This window comes from Lepidochelys kempii, chromosome 1 (assembly GCF_965140265.1).
Source record: "Lepidochelys kempii isolate rLepKem1 chromosome 1, rLepKem1.hap2, whole genome shotgun sequence".
Taxonomy (NCBI): Eukaryota; Metazoa; Chordata; order Testudines; family Cheloniidae; genus Lepidochelys; species Lepidochelys kempii.
The window spans coordinates 192,036,572-192,051,496 of record NC_133256.1 but is presented as its reverse complement, the minus strand read 5'-3'; the positions used below and the strand labels follow the sequence as shown (position 1 = coordinate 192,051,496).

The following is a 14,925-nucleotide window of genomic DNA, read 5'->3' as shown; positions in this document are numbered from 1 at the left end:
AACCAAATAGTCTAAAGCTACCCATCCATGTCGGACGTGGAAAAAAAAAGTTCCTGCTGAAGGCAAAATTTGTTGCTTTTGCTTTAACTCAGAGGTGGGCAAACTATGGCCCACGGGCCAGACCGTCCTGCCTGGCCCTTGAGCTCCCGGCCAGGGATGCTAGCCCCCAGCCTCTCCCCTGCTGTCCCCCCACTCCTGCACAGACTCAGCTCACCATGCCGCCAGTGCTCTGGGTGGCAGGGCTGCGAGCTCCTGCTGGGCAGTGCGACTGTGAGAGCCACTGGCCTGCCCCGGTGCTCTAGACTGTGAGGTGGTGTGGTTGGCTCCAGCCGGGAGGCATGGCTGCCAGTCCTGGTGCTCTGAGTAGCATGGCAATGGGGCAGGGAGCAGGAGGGCTGGATAGGCGTGAGTGTCCCGGGGGTGTGGGGGGGCTATCAGGGGGCTGGGGTGTGGACAGGGGTCAGGGCAGTCAGGGGACGGGGAGGGTTGAATAGGGCGTGGTGTCCGGGGACAAGGAGCAGGCGGGGTTGGATGGGTCAGGGGTTCTGAGGGAGGCAGTCAGGGGGCGGGAAATGGGAGGGGGCAGATAGGCAGCCAGGGCCAGGCTGTTTGGGGAGGCACAGCCTTCCCTACTTGGCCCTCCATACAGTTTCGGAACCCCAATAGGCCCTCAGGCCTAAAAGTTTGCCCACCCCTGCTTAACTGCTTCAAGTCTGTTCCTAGATAAACTGACGTTAGTCAAAGATCAAAGTGTTATTTACTTTTATTATGATAGGGAAAAACCTTTTGGCTTCTTAAATTAGGCATATGGGGATCCTGCAAATATTTGTTCATTGTGCTCAATTTTACAGATACAAGTATTCGCACTGAAGTCAATGGGACAAATTTCATGCCTAGCAGTTTGCAGGATGAAGCCTTCGAGAAATGCATATGGAATTATAAGGGGAGAAGGACCAAACAAGACTATGATGGGATTACTCGCATGCATAAAGTTAAGCACCTGAGTTTATGCTGTTTGCAAGATCAGGGCCTTAGCTTGTAACTCTTAGGATCACAGGGATCCGTCTTGCTCACTTTGTGAACACGACGTACATCTACAGTGCATTGAAATTATCTTTTAGCAATATATTTTATTTTTAAAATGCTGATTCAGGGTTACATTACTCCCAACTTAACTGTGCTACTGAGAAGCAATAAGGGTAGTCATATCAACCAAATTTCTGCTTTTGTCCCTAGAGAGCAAAATCTATTAAACATCACAGAGGGATTTTTTGTTTGTTTGAAACTGGAACAAACATCCCCTTTATTTAGGTAAGGAAAAATTTGGCCTGTATGTTAAACACCACAGAAATATCATTCTGCCAGGAGTTTAACACATTTCTTCCTTGGTCCTCCTACCCGCACTGTACACTTTGTATTCTCTGTTAAAATTGAAATTAATATATTTGAAAATGTAAAAACATCCAAAAATATTTAAGTAAATGGCATTCTATTATTGTTTAACAGTGCGATTAATTACGATTATTTTTTTCCAACTACTGATGCTTGTCTTTGCAACCTGAATGTTCTTTGAACATAGGGGTGGTTTTGGTTTGGTTTATCTTTGTTAATATATTGTTAGACTGGGTTAAAGGTGGACTCTTGGATAGGGAATGAATGTAGATAGCACAACAAAAGGATGTTAGGGTCAACTATCCTTTAGGGGGTTCAGCTGATGTAATTACATTCAAATGATGGGGGAAGAGAGTTAAAAAAGTGTATTGTTTATATGGGTCAGGTGTGAGCACAAGAGCAGTATTCATAAATCAAATGGTGTAATAGAAATTCTCCCCGAAAAAAGGTTTCTAGTATATGTTAACTGTAGGCTTTCTCCAAAGGCTACTGAAGTCATATGATCACACCTCTTAACTTTCTAATTTTATAATAGTATGTGTATATGCTGACAGGGGTGGGGGGAGAATGGTAATTAAAACATATTCTTAGGTAGTGGAATGAAATTGAGACAGTGGAACAGCTTGCAATGGAGACTTCAAAAGACAGCGTTGGATGTCTCTGCACTGGGAAGTCTTTGCATTAAGCTCCGGATTTGACCCTAGCCCTGCTATGTGCTAATGGCATTGAGATTAATGCCAAAGAAATGTATTTGTTCGGTTGGGGGGGGAGGGGAAGGGGGGGTTTGTTTTGTTTTTTAGTTCTAAAGACTTGATTTGAACTACTTTTAAATCTCATCATCTTTATTGTATGCAAGGCCATGTAGAAGAAAAAACACTTCACACCTTCTGTTTTCCCCCCCCTTTTTGAACTTAGTTATGCTAGTCTTAAGTCCTCCTAAGCAAGAAATACTTTACACTTGTTACCAAAAATGGATGGACAGCATGGATGTTTCTCTGCTTTTGTTCTGAGGCAAAAAAATAAATTTTCCAGTTTTTCTTTTTGTTTATGTATTTGTATTTAGGCCTGTCAAGTGATTAAAAAAATTAATTGTGATTAATTGTACGATTAAAAAAAGCAATTGCATGACTAATCGCACTGTTAAATAACAACAGAATACCATTTATTTAAAGATTTTTGGATGTTTTCTACATTTTCAAATATATTAATTTCAACACAGAACACAACACATTTCCCCTCTCCCCCACCAAGTTTGACCCCTTCTGCCTTATCCCCTCCAGACTGGCTATTCCAGCCCTGTCTCTTCCCCACCTGTGGCTCCTTGTTCCAGGCCCTTTCTCCTTGCCTATCCAGTCCAAGTCTCCACCCCTCAGGATTCACATCCTAGTCCCACTCTTCTTGCCCAATCACCGTCCTAGTCACCCTCCTCAGGCTCCTCATACAATCTAAATCTCTCTTCCCACCACACCCCTATGCTCTTCCCCCACTGTTTCTTAGTGACTGTCTCCTAGACCAACCTGTCCCAGTGTCCCCACTCCCCTTCAGCTTCTCATCCAATCTCAGTGACCCCATCCGCACCACCAACCAGTTCCCAGAAGCCCATCCCCCACCACCTCCCAGTCTTAATCTCCATGCCCAATCAGTCCCAGTCTCCATTACCCCCGCTATCCTCAATCCCAGCTTCTCTCCCTCACTCCTTCCAGTCCCAGTTTTACCAAACAATTTGTCCCAATTTACTCCTTACCTTCCCCCCGTACAGCTTTTGTTCTCTCTGCATTCAAATCAGACTGCTTCCTCCTCCATGCTGTCTGGGTGCTAACTGGGGGGACGGGTCCCTATGAGCACAGGAGAGACAAGCTTCCTGCTCTGATTTTCAGTGTCCAGCAGCACCTAGGCCCAGAGCAGCCATTAGAGGGAGTACCCTGCTTAGCCTGCATAGCCCTGGGCTGGAACGTGCTCAGTCACTCTGTAAGGATGACTAGGGCCCAACCAAAGTCATGGCCATGAAAAACACTTCACGGACTGTGAAATCGGGTCTCCCCCATGAAATCTGGTCTTTTGTGTGCTTTTACCCTGTACGGTACAGATTCACAGGGAGACCAGCGTTTCTCTACTGGGGGTCCTGACCCAAAAATGAGTTGCGGGGTGGGGTAGGGGTGTCGCAGTATTGCCACCCTTACTTCTGCACTGTCTTCATTGCTGAGCGGCCAGAGAGCGGTGACTGGTGGCCAGGTGCCCAGCTCTGAAGGCAGCACCCTGCCAGCAGCAGCACAGAAGTTAGGGTGGCAAGACCATACCGTGCCTTCCTTACTTCTGTGCTGCTGCTGGTGGCTCTACCTTCAGCACTGGGCTCCCGGCCAGCAGCCACCGCTCTCCGTCCGCCCAGTTCTGACAGCAGTGCCACCGCCACAGCAGTGCAGAAGTAAGGGTAGCTGTATCACAACTCCCCCCCCACCCCCAACTCCTTTTTGGGTCAGGATCCCTACAAATACAACACCGTGAAATTTCAGAATTAAATAGCTGAAATCATGAAATTTACGATTTTTAAAATCCTATGACCATGAAATTGACCAAAATGGACCATGAATTTGGTAGGGCCTTCAAGGATGACAAATGCACATTCCTGTCACCTACAGTAGTCTTGAGGAGATGGAGAATGTTTAGTCACTCTGTGGGGACCGGTACCTGCGCTAGGAGCTGAGAGAGGCTCAAACATGCTCAGTGAGGATGGAATCTTCTGGGATTTTAGCTGCTAATATCAAACTACTGAGCATGTGAGAGTTGCTATTTTCCCAAAGGCTTATAACTTGACCAAATGTAGTTACATTTTCACAAGGATGGCAAATCCACAACCCTAGCAAAAAACCCCATCCTCTCCAGCCCAATTTCAAAGTCCCTGCTCCAAAGCCTGAAGGCGCTAGAGCTTTTCAAAGAACAGGTCACCAGAATATAATGGGGTAAAAAACCCTTATTTTAACCTAGACTGGTTCAGCCATTTTTGAGAATAATTCGGCTGAAATTTTCCAAAACTCAGCCTGAGGCAAACGTCCAGCATGGAAAATTTCAGCTTGAAAGATTTGGTTGCTAGAAGTAACTGAAAACAGGGTCTTATAATAGGAAGTGTTGGGCAATCTTAATAAGCAATGATACCAACCACACCTACTGGGTAAGCACTCATCTCAAGCTTTTTTTAAATCCACATTTCAGAACCTTTTGGAGCATTCATCTGACCTCCCTTCACTAACAATTTGCACTTTGAAGAGTTCAGATTTAAAAACAGGACTTTTAAAAAAATATCCCATAGTAAAAATGTATATGATAATTAGGGCTGTAGATTAATCGCAGTTAACTCACACGATTAACTCAAAAAAATTAATCGCAGTTTTAATCGCATTGTTAAACAATAGAATACCAATTGAAATTTATTAAATATTCTGGATGTTTTACTACATTTTCATATATATTGTATTCTGTGTTGTAACTGAAATCGAAGTGTATATTATTTTTATTATAAATATTTGCACTGTGAAAATGATAAACAAAAGAAATAGTATTTTTCAATTCATCTCATAGAAGTACCATAGTGCAATCTCTGTGAAAGCACAACTTATAAATGTAGATTTTTTTGTTGTTCCGTAACTGCACGCAAAAGCAAAACAATGCAAAACCTTAGAGCCTACAAGTCCCACCCAGTCTACTACTTGTTCAACCAATCGCTAAGACAAAGAAGTCTGTTTACATTTACAGGAGATAATGGGGCCCTCTTCTTATTTACAAGGTCACCCAGAACGTGAGAAAAGGCATTTGCATGGCACTTTTCTAGCTGGCATTGCAAGGTATTTACGTGCCAGATATGCTAAACATTCGTATACCCCTTCATGCTTCGGCCACCATTCCAGAGGACATGCTTCCATGCTGATGATGCTCGTTAAAAAAAAAATAACGCATTAATTTAATTTGTGACTGAACTCCTTGTGGGAGAATTGTATGTACCCTGCTCTGTTTTACCCATATTCTGCCATATATTTCATGTTATAGGAGTCTCATATGATGACCCAGCACATGCTGATCATTTTAAGAACACTTTCTCTGCAGATATGACAAAACGCAAAGAAGGTACCAGTGCTGCAGCTACCTTTAGAAATCTCACACTCGACCCAAGGTTTAAGAATCTGAAGTGCTTTCCAAAACCTGAGCAGGACGATGTGTGGAGCATGCTTTCAGAGAGCAACATTTCAAAGTGGAAACTACAAAATCCGAACTATCGAAAAAGAAAATCAACCTTCCTCTGGTGGCATCTGACTCAGATAATGAAAATGAACATGCATCGGTCTGCTCTGCTTTGTATTGTTATCAAGCAGAACCTGTCATCAGCATGGACGCATGACCCCTGGAATGGTGGTTGAAGCATGAAGGGACAGATGAATCTTTAGCGTATCTGGCATGTAAATGTTGCCAGCTACAACAGAGCCATGAGAATGCCTGTTCTCACTTTTAGGTGACATTGTAAACAAGAAGTGGGCAGCATTATCTTCTGCAAATGTAAACAAACTCATTTGTCTGAGCGATTGGCTGAACAAGAAGTAGGAATGAGTGGACTTGCAGGCTCTAAAATTTTACACTGTTTTATTTTTGAATGCAGCTTTTTTATACATAATTCTATATTTGTAGATTCAACTTTCATGATTAAGAGATTGCACTACAGTACTTGTATTACGTGAATTGAAAAATACTATTTCTTATTTTTACAGTGTAAATACTTGTAATGAAAAATATACAGTGAGCACTGTACACTTTGTAGTGTTGTAATTGAAATCAGTGTATTTGAAAATGTAGCAAAAAAATCCAAAAATATTTAAATAAATGGTGTTCTATTATTAACAGCGCAATTAATTGAGATTAATTTTTTTAATCGCTTGACAGTCCTAATGATAATCTTAAAAAAAAAAATCACGCTTTTTATAAAGGCATACTAACATGTCCAGTAGTGCCACTGTAAAAATATTTTCTGGGGTTGAAGATATCTGAGGTCTTTAGTCTTATACTGCCTAGCACATTAAAAGCAAATGTATATTTCTAAAACAACACATACAGTGATATGGCATTTTTATTTTGCTTTTGAAGAGATTAAATATAGTACATGCTGAAATATGTAAAACTTTTCCTTTACCTGTGATTTTTTGACATTGTGTGGCCCTCTGCAATTAAAAACAAAAAAGAGAAGAGTCAGAACAATCTCAGAACAGTGTAAGTTATTTTGCAAGACACTTATTTACTTTGCTTATTTATTTATAAGAGCCCTGATTCTGTAAAGTACTATTCAACCTCAATTCCCAACAGCTTTTGGTTGCAGTCTAAGAGGTTATTGACCTACAAAGCACTGAATATCCCTAGGATCATCTTACCTGAAGCACCACCTTGCTTTCTCACACCATATTGCTACTGTTAAAATCAAAGACACACAAACTGCAGATACCTTGGAATATGAGAGAGCTAAGGAGAGAGCATTCTCCTTTGGGTCCCCCCGAGACTAAAAATTCACTCTTCTTTCCTTTAATCTGCCCAGTTCAAAAAAATCCAGATTTGTTGACCTTCAAGACACTCCACACAGCCCACCTTTTAGAACAGGCATTTGGGAGAAGACTGAAGGTTTGGTTTCTTACAAATGTTTGTAATATACATTTGCTGAGGAGGCCAATATTTGTTTTTTGGAGTGACGCAGGAAGAGAGGGAAAAAGGAAACACATAAAATATAATTTCCACAACAATAAGGGAGGAGGAGAATTGAGCTTGGCATGCGCACACTTACGCTATGTCTACGTGAGACATCTTACAGCAGCAGAGCTATACTGATGTAGCTGCGCCGCTGTAAGATTTCGTGTAGCTGCTCTAGGCCGGTGGGAGAGAGTTCTCTCGTCGGCATAATTAAACCATGTCCAATGAGCGGCAGTAGCTATATCAGCAGGAGAAGTTCTCCCACCAACATAGTGCTGTGCACGCTACCACTTATGCCAGCGAAATTTATGTCACTCCAGGTGTTTTTTCACACCCCTGAAGGACATAAGCTTTGCAGACGTAAGTGGTAGTATAGACATGGCCTTAGAGACCATTCAGATTGCTAAAACATTGTCATTACTTTAGTTCAATCTCTACAAAACAACGCATGTAAATCATAGTAGAGGTGGGACCATTGGAGGCCCCAGGGCAGAACTTAGCCAACTGCTGTCATTTTACCTCAAGTATATTTTAAAGTCAACAGTGATATGCTGAAGAGGTACAAGAGTATTGTTAAAAGACCTTCAAGCTGTATTCTCTCAGCAATATTTTTTTTGGCCGCTGAGCTTATTAGCGCTATGAAATGGAGAATTATTTCTTTGATTGTATCCCACAAATATTCTTTGGAACAGCAAGGTTAAATTAAGGAAATCATACCATGCAAGAGAGTTATTAAATACCTTATGTAGTTTTTTCTTCCATTCATTAATGTTTTTTTCTGACATATCACCCCATAGCTGTGGTCCTAGATATAACAAAACAGAAGTTACAACAAACATTTTGCATGCATTATAGTATATGTTTATGTTGAATAACCTCTCTGTATTTACGGTGTGTTAGGCAGTGAAAATGTCATCAAAACCAAACTACACCTGCAGGGCATTTACGTTGTGTGTTGGCCAGCAATTTATATGAAAATGACTTCTTTAATGCAGTTCTATGTTTGAGATGAAACTGAATAAAGTCCATAAATTCAAAGTTAGTTTCCTTAATGACATAACTCAGCTCCATTGCATGTTATGGCCCTGAACCTACAAAGACCTAAGCAAGCAGCTAACTTTGTATGTGAGTAGTCCCATTAAATGCACCAAGCCTATGTGGAGTGTACAGCAGTTCACATGTGTAAGTCTTTGCAGTAATGGGACCTATACGTACTATTTCATATAAGGTGTAAACAGATGTTAGAAAAAGCAGACACATTACACCAGACACAGCCATTGCAAATTCACACATTCCAAGCAGCAAAAATGCAAACACACAAAAAAATCCGACCCTAATCCTTAACTCCTGAAAATATATTTAATTATATTAAGATTGTAAAAGCCTTTAAAAACACAGCCTAAATTCTGAACCTAGGACTACTGAATAGTTGGTATTTTTGTAGCATTTTACATATGCCTACAATAGTTAAGTTAACCCTGGTAAGGCACTTAGGTATCCATCCTCATTTGACAGGTAGGAAGCTATAGCAGAGCAGTTCTTGACTCCAAGTAACATATTCAAACCATTAGACCACATTGCCTATTTTAGACAGATCTCAGCCTTTTGTGTTCGAATCTCCTCATATACATACAACCCTTCTGATGGATGACAACTTTTATGAAACTTTGGAAAAACATGACTTCCCCCAATCTCAGTACAGTAACAAAATTAACCATGTGCTCTCACAGTGAAGAAAAAGTCTTCTTAAGATAATAATCTATTCCATCCAATGAGATGCTGCAAAACATTCACATCACAACAGCTTTTACATAACAGCTTCTGAGTTCTCCCCTTCATTCTCTTTTCTTTCCTTTAAACTCCTCTTCTACCCTAATGTTTGTTCCTTACAACTCACTATAGTAGAGCCCCAATACCTTTTTTTGTCTAAATAATGACTAAAATTGTAACTTGCTTTTACCCTTCTCCCATTGCTACATATGGACATAGACCCAGAGCCTGTAAAAATTATCCATGCGTTGCATTTTACATATGGTTTTGCTGGGACTACTCCCATGGGTAAACTACAGCAGATACTGAAGTTTTTTTTAGGATCTGGGCCACAGAGTGAATTATTTTTGCCAGACATTATCCAGTCCTATTTGTGTAAATCTGTACACTGTAGTAGGTCTGAAAAAAAAATGAAAACACCGTTATTTTAAGGAATTCTTACCAATGGGTGTATCATAAGTCAATGATTCCATAGAGACAAGTATGTCATCTTCAAAAGGATAATTGTACTATTTAAAAAAAAAAAAAAGACCATCTTAACAGTTAGAAATGATTGGTTAAATTTTTAACAGCAGAGGTTTTACATAAAGTTCAACGATTTTCATAAGCTTGGTTTAGACTGAAAAACACACACACACAGACTTTTACTTTCAAATATTTTAAAGTCTGCAATCTGACAATACCCTCTTTTACATGAGATGAAATACGTTTTTAAAGGATAGAAATACTGCTGTCCCAAGGCATAAACCGAACACTAACTGAAAGGTGTTTAGAGGTAAATGTCCACCATGGACAAGATATCCCGTAACTGTCCCTTACAGGGCTTCTTCCACTTTCCTCTGATGTAACTGGTTTTGGCCACTGATAGACTGGGAATCTGATTAGAGGGACGGCTGGTCTGATCCCGTAAGGCAATACAGTCTAGAGGGGACTGGCAGGATGAGAAAGAGGCATTTACCACCATCACTGTCTAAACGCGATCACCAAGAAAATCAAGGGTACTTAAAAAAAAAAAAAGTACACCGCATACGTCTTTTTAAAGTTTATAGATAAATATGGAGACCAAACAAAAATACTTGGGGAACTTCCGTCTCCCGGGCGCTGGAGCCACCCCCTTCCCGGGCGGCAGCAGCGTGGGCGCGGCAGTAACTGGCTTGTGACCGGCGACGTCGCTGCCGCACACAACGCCCCCGGCACGGAGCCACAATCTTCCCAGCACTCCGAGCCCGGAGTAAAAGGCCCCCGGTGTCCCCGGGCAGGGGCGCCGCAGCGCCTTTGCAAAGTGACCCCAGTCCCGGGCGACAGCTGGGGGACAGCTCACGTTGCGCACCCTCCGCGCGGGAAAGCGGCGCCTGAAAGGTCTGAGGCGAGTGAGCGCCCGGCCCGCCAAACGCCGCCAGCCCGGGCTGCTGGTTGCGGTTGCAGGGAGGGCAGCGGGGCCTCCGGACTGTGCCCGCGCGGGGAGCCGCGTCAGCGGCCGGGCCGCCCTGAGCAGCCACGGGCAGCGCGTCGGAGCCCTGCCGCCCCCGCGCGAGCTGCGTGTAGCGCCGCCCCCGGGGGCCTGGGCCGCGCGACTCCCGGCCGGGCCGTTACCGGAGCCGGGGGGCGGGGTCACCCCGGCATAACGACCGGGGGGGGGGTACGGTGACGAAGCCCCGCCCCCAGCCTCACCTTCTCGATGATCCGCTGCAGGGAGTCCACGAAGCGCGCGTTGCTGCGGCGCAGCCTCTCTTCCAGCTCCTCCATGACAAGACGCCCCCGCCCCGCTCCCCCGGTGTGTGTTCGTCGCCCCCTCTCGCCGATTCAAACTTCGCGCCGCCTTCCGCAGCCCCGGACAACCCGATTGGAGCTGGGCCGTGTCACTTTATTCGGAACAGCCAATCAGTGTTCCCAGTTCCTTTCGATTGGCTATCGTGTTCGGAATGCCTGCCCTTTTTCTATTTTGTCCCGCCCATCTCCTTTTCAGAGTTTTCTAATTGGACGCTGGGCTCGGAAAGGCTGAGGATTGGGAAAAAGGTCTCCATTCTACCTAGCAACACCGGCCCATCGTTAGCCCCTATTGGAGGCAGCATTCGGGTGGCCTCCGATTGGTCACTGCGACCCTGAATTATTATTATTTTTTTTTTTAAAGTCTAGGGCTTCCTGGACCCAGGAAGAGAAAATGCTGGAGAGAAGGGGAGGGGTAGTTCCTCTGCCTGCGCCAGGGAGGGTCTGCTCCAGCCTCTTCATGCCCAAAATCACTTTTTGAATTTAAGGGCAACCCAGGATATATCCCGCCCCTTCCCCAAAGAGTCAGAGGTGTGGGGGTTGAGCACCCACCGGCACCAGGAGAAGTTGGTGCCTATGGGTCCAAGCTCTGGGAGGAAGTTTTAGGGCAGGAGGGGGTCCGGGCTGGGGCAGAGTGTTGGGGTGCAGGAGGGGGTACAGGATGCTGGCTCTGGGAGTGGGATCAGGGTTGGGTCAGGGCACTGGGGTGCAGGAGGGGGTATGGGGTGCTGGCTCAGGGAGGGAGGTCGGGCTGGGGCTTGAGGTGCAGGAGTGGGTTCAGGGTGCTGGCTCCAGGAGGGGGCTGGGGGTTGGGCTATTTTTTCACACAAGGCACAGTCAGTCTGTGGAACTCTTTGCCAGAGGATGTTGTGAAGGCCAAGACGATAACAGTGTTCAAAAAAGAGCTAGATAAATTCATGGAGGATAGGTCTATCAGTGGCTATTAGCCAGGATAGGCAGGGATAGTGTCCCTAGCCTCTGTTTGCCAGAAGCTGGGAATGGACAATAGGATGGATCACTTGATGATTACCTGTTCTGTTCATTTCCTCTGAAGCACCTGGCATTGGCCACTGTCGGAAGACAGGATACTGGGCTAGATGGACTTTTGGTCTGACTCAGTATAGCCGTTCTTATATCAAGTATAAAAATGCCAAGAACTCTGAAAAAAAAAATCAAGATCTACATATCTTAAGCTGGGCTTCTAAAATTAGTAGATACCTGACAGTTGTGGCCTTAGTCTCTCTGACCTTCAGTTTCCCATAAGTAAAATGGGAATAGTAATACCACTTATGCTCACTGGAGTGTTGTGAAGATTAATTAACGTTTGTGAAGCCTTCAGATACCCAAGAGGAAATTAATAGTTTTATATTTAGAGCAGGCTTTGGATGATGTGTTTTAAACAACATCTCAGGACACACACTGAATGAGAAGAGAAAAGGAGGAATATTGAATAACTAATCAAGTTTCTGAATGAGGCAGGGTCTTATGGAAAAAAATAGCATGGGATCATGTGACTAAAGACTATCATACAGCATAAGCACAAGGAGGCTGAATTAAGGCTGCATAGGCAGTCTTATTTGTGGAATTTCTGAACTTTTAAGTGCTTGACTTTGCAACATTAATATTTGTTTGACTTTTTTTTTTAAATAATTTTGTATTCGGAGTGAGCACTAACCTAGAAAAATAGAGTATGCTCTTGTCATTCTAGTATCGTCAATAGAAGATCAGCCATCCAGCGCAGTGTAGCTGGTGGTTAATTTTGGCTGTTTTGAATTCATGGTATATTTCACAGGAATGACAGGAGCACTCAATTTCAAAGGAATTATTCTACAAACCGTGTGAAAGAATGAGGGCTGCATTGTGCAGTAACACACAGAGCTGTTGTATGCCAGAAGTCACCTGTTTAATTATACGTAACCAAAACTTCCAACCTCAGTGACCTTAGGATTCATGAAGTCAGCAAACATCAGGTAATGCATGTTCTCTGTCTTGTGCCCAGAGAATGTGCCTGTGGAGACTGCAAAGTAAGGTAGTGCTGTTGTGGGAAACAAATGAGAAAAAGGAAAGAAACCTTTAATTTTTGTATAATTTTTCTATTTCCAAAGAAAATGCAAGCAGTATGATGAGGTTGGATAAAGCAGTTCTGTAGAATTCTGGGATGATATACTCACAGAGCTTAATATCCCCCTTCTGGTGCTCAGCCACAGGCTGAGAAAAACGTTACTTATGTCAGAGAGATATTTCCTATGGAATGAAAATAGCCAATATCCTCTTAATCCTATATGGAATGTCATTAACCATTTAGTGCCTTCAGATATAAATAAAATGTTATTTAATATGAAGCATAGACATTCCAAAGGACAAAACCTATTTGGTCCTAGTACTGGATTGCTTTAGAACCTTTTCTGTCCAATCAAGGTTTTAAAATTCTTATAGCATGGGATTGCCACTGTTTCTCTTGGAAGTCTATTTAACAGATCTGGGCAGAAAAGTTTCTCCCAATATTCAACCTAAACTTTCCCTTAATTAATTTGATTTCAGTAGTGTTCTGCATGCAGCATAGCTTATGGGATCAGGCCTTATGTCTAGGCTTGGAAAGATTAAATTTTTGTTGGTAAATACTGATTTCACCATACTCACACAAAATGATGAAAAAATATTTCCATTAGTAATAATCAAAATTTACAGAGAGGCGAGGCAAGGAAAAGGAAGTAAAATGTTGCTTGAGAACTTATTGGAATTTGATTTAAGGATATTTGTGTGTTTTGACATATGAGGTTGATATTGTGTGTTTTAACTGTTATAAAGTTTTAACTTTATGAATCTCAATGTCTGCCACTAAATAACTGATCACCCTAGCCCCATAATTTCCTGCAACTGTGAAAATCTAAATTTAAACATATGTAAATCAATAAGAATGGTTAAAGCTTATAATGTTGTGCAACTGTGACAATCTAAATTGATAAAAATTGAAAAAAAGTTTAAAAATAAACATTGCTATTACCTGTCAAAATTATATAAAAACATGCAAATCAAATTCTGCCAAGTGTACTTATGTCTCATTACTCCTAATTTTGTCCCTGTCTGTAATTTCTCTTTCTTCCTAGTATTTACTTCCTTCATATACTTGTAGAAATTATTGTGGTCTCCCTAAATCATCAGTTAGCCAAGCCTCATACCATATATTTTTCTTTTAATCTTTCCTTATACATCAGTCCTTCTGAGCCCACTAATCATTTTTGCGACTCTTCTCTGAACTTCCTCCAATTGATCAATATCTTTTACTATTTACACATTGATGAACAAGATATGTTGGAGTAGAGTCAACACGGCTTTTGTAAAGGGAAATCATGCCTCACCAATCTATTAGAATTCTTTGAGAACAACAACAAACGTGGACAAGGGTGATCCTGCTTATATAGTATACTTGGACTTTCAGAAAACCTTTGACAAGGTCCCACACCAAAGGCTTTTAAGCAAAGTAAGCAGTCATGGAATAAGAGGGAAGGTCCTGTCATGGAGCAGTAACTGGTTAAATGCTAGGAAAGGGTAGGAATAAATGGTCAGTTTTCACAGTGGAGAGAGGTAAATAGCAGGGTCTGTACTGGGACCTGTGATGTTCAGCATATTCATATCTGTAAAAAGGGGTAAACAATGAGATGGCAAAGTTTGCATATGCTACAAGAGAGTTAAGTCCAAAGTTGACTGTGAAGAGTTACAAAGGAATCTCTCAAAACTGGGCGACTGGGCAACACAATGCCAGGTGAAATTCAATGTTAATAAGTACAAAGTAATGCATATTGGAAAACATAATCCCAAATATACATACAAATGATGTGGTCTACATTAGCTGTTACCACTCAAAAAAGAGATCTTGGAGTCATTGTGGATAGTTCTTTAAAAACATTTGTTCATTGTGCAGTAACAGTAAAAAAACCTAACATGTAACCATTAGGAAAGGGATAGATAAGAAGACAGAAAATATACTAATGCCACTATATAAATCCATGGTATGCTCTCAGCTTGAATACTGCATGTCATTCTGGTTGTCTCATCCCCAAAAAAGAGATATTAGAATTGGAACAGGTACAAAGAATGGCAACAAAATTGATAAGGAGTATGCAGCAACTTCCATAAAGGGGAGATTAAAAAAGACTGGGACTGTTCAGCTTCCAAAAGAGACAACTAAGGGGCGATATTAGAGGTCTATAAAATCATGAATGGTGTGGAGAAATGGAATCAGAAAGTGTTATTTACCCCTTCATATACCACAAAAACAGG

General features: G+C 42.3%; 1 protein-coding gene across 8 annotated transcripts in view; it reads right to left on the bottom strand.

The window, feature by feature from the left end:
- HJURP (Holliday junction recognition protein) overlaps positions 1-10,655 on the bottom strand; it is a 41,239-nt gene extending 30,584 nt beyond the window's left edge. For 6 of the 8 annotated variants that reach the window (XM_073306197.1, XM_073306187.1, XM_073306225.1 and 3 more), the window contains exons 1-4: positions 10,549-10,655; positions 9,320-9,386; positions 7,848-7,912; positions 6,563-6,590 (exon numbers count right to left, since the gene is read on the bottom strand). In XM_073306197.1, coding sequence (XP_073162298.1) covers positions 6,563-6,590; positions 7,848-7,912; positions 9,320-9,386; positions 10,549-10,623 — 235 coding nt within the window. In that variant the 5' untranslated portion in view covers positions 10,624-10,655. The other 2 variants (XM_073306207.1, XM_073306235.1) reach the window with 2 other exon arrangements.
- Between the last annotated feature and the right edge of the window lie 4,270 nt (positions 10,656-14,925).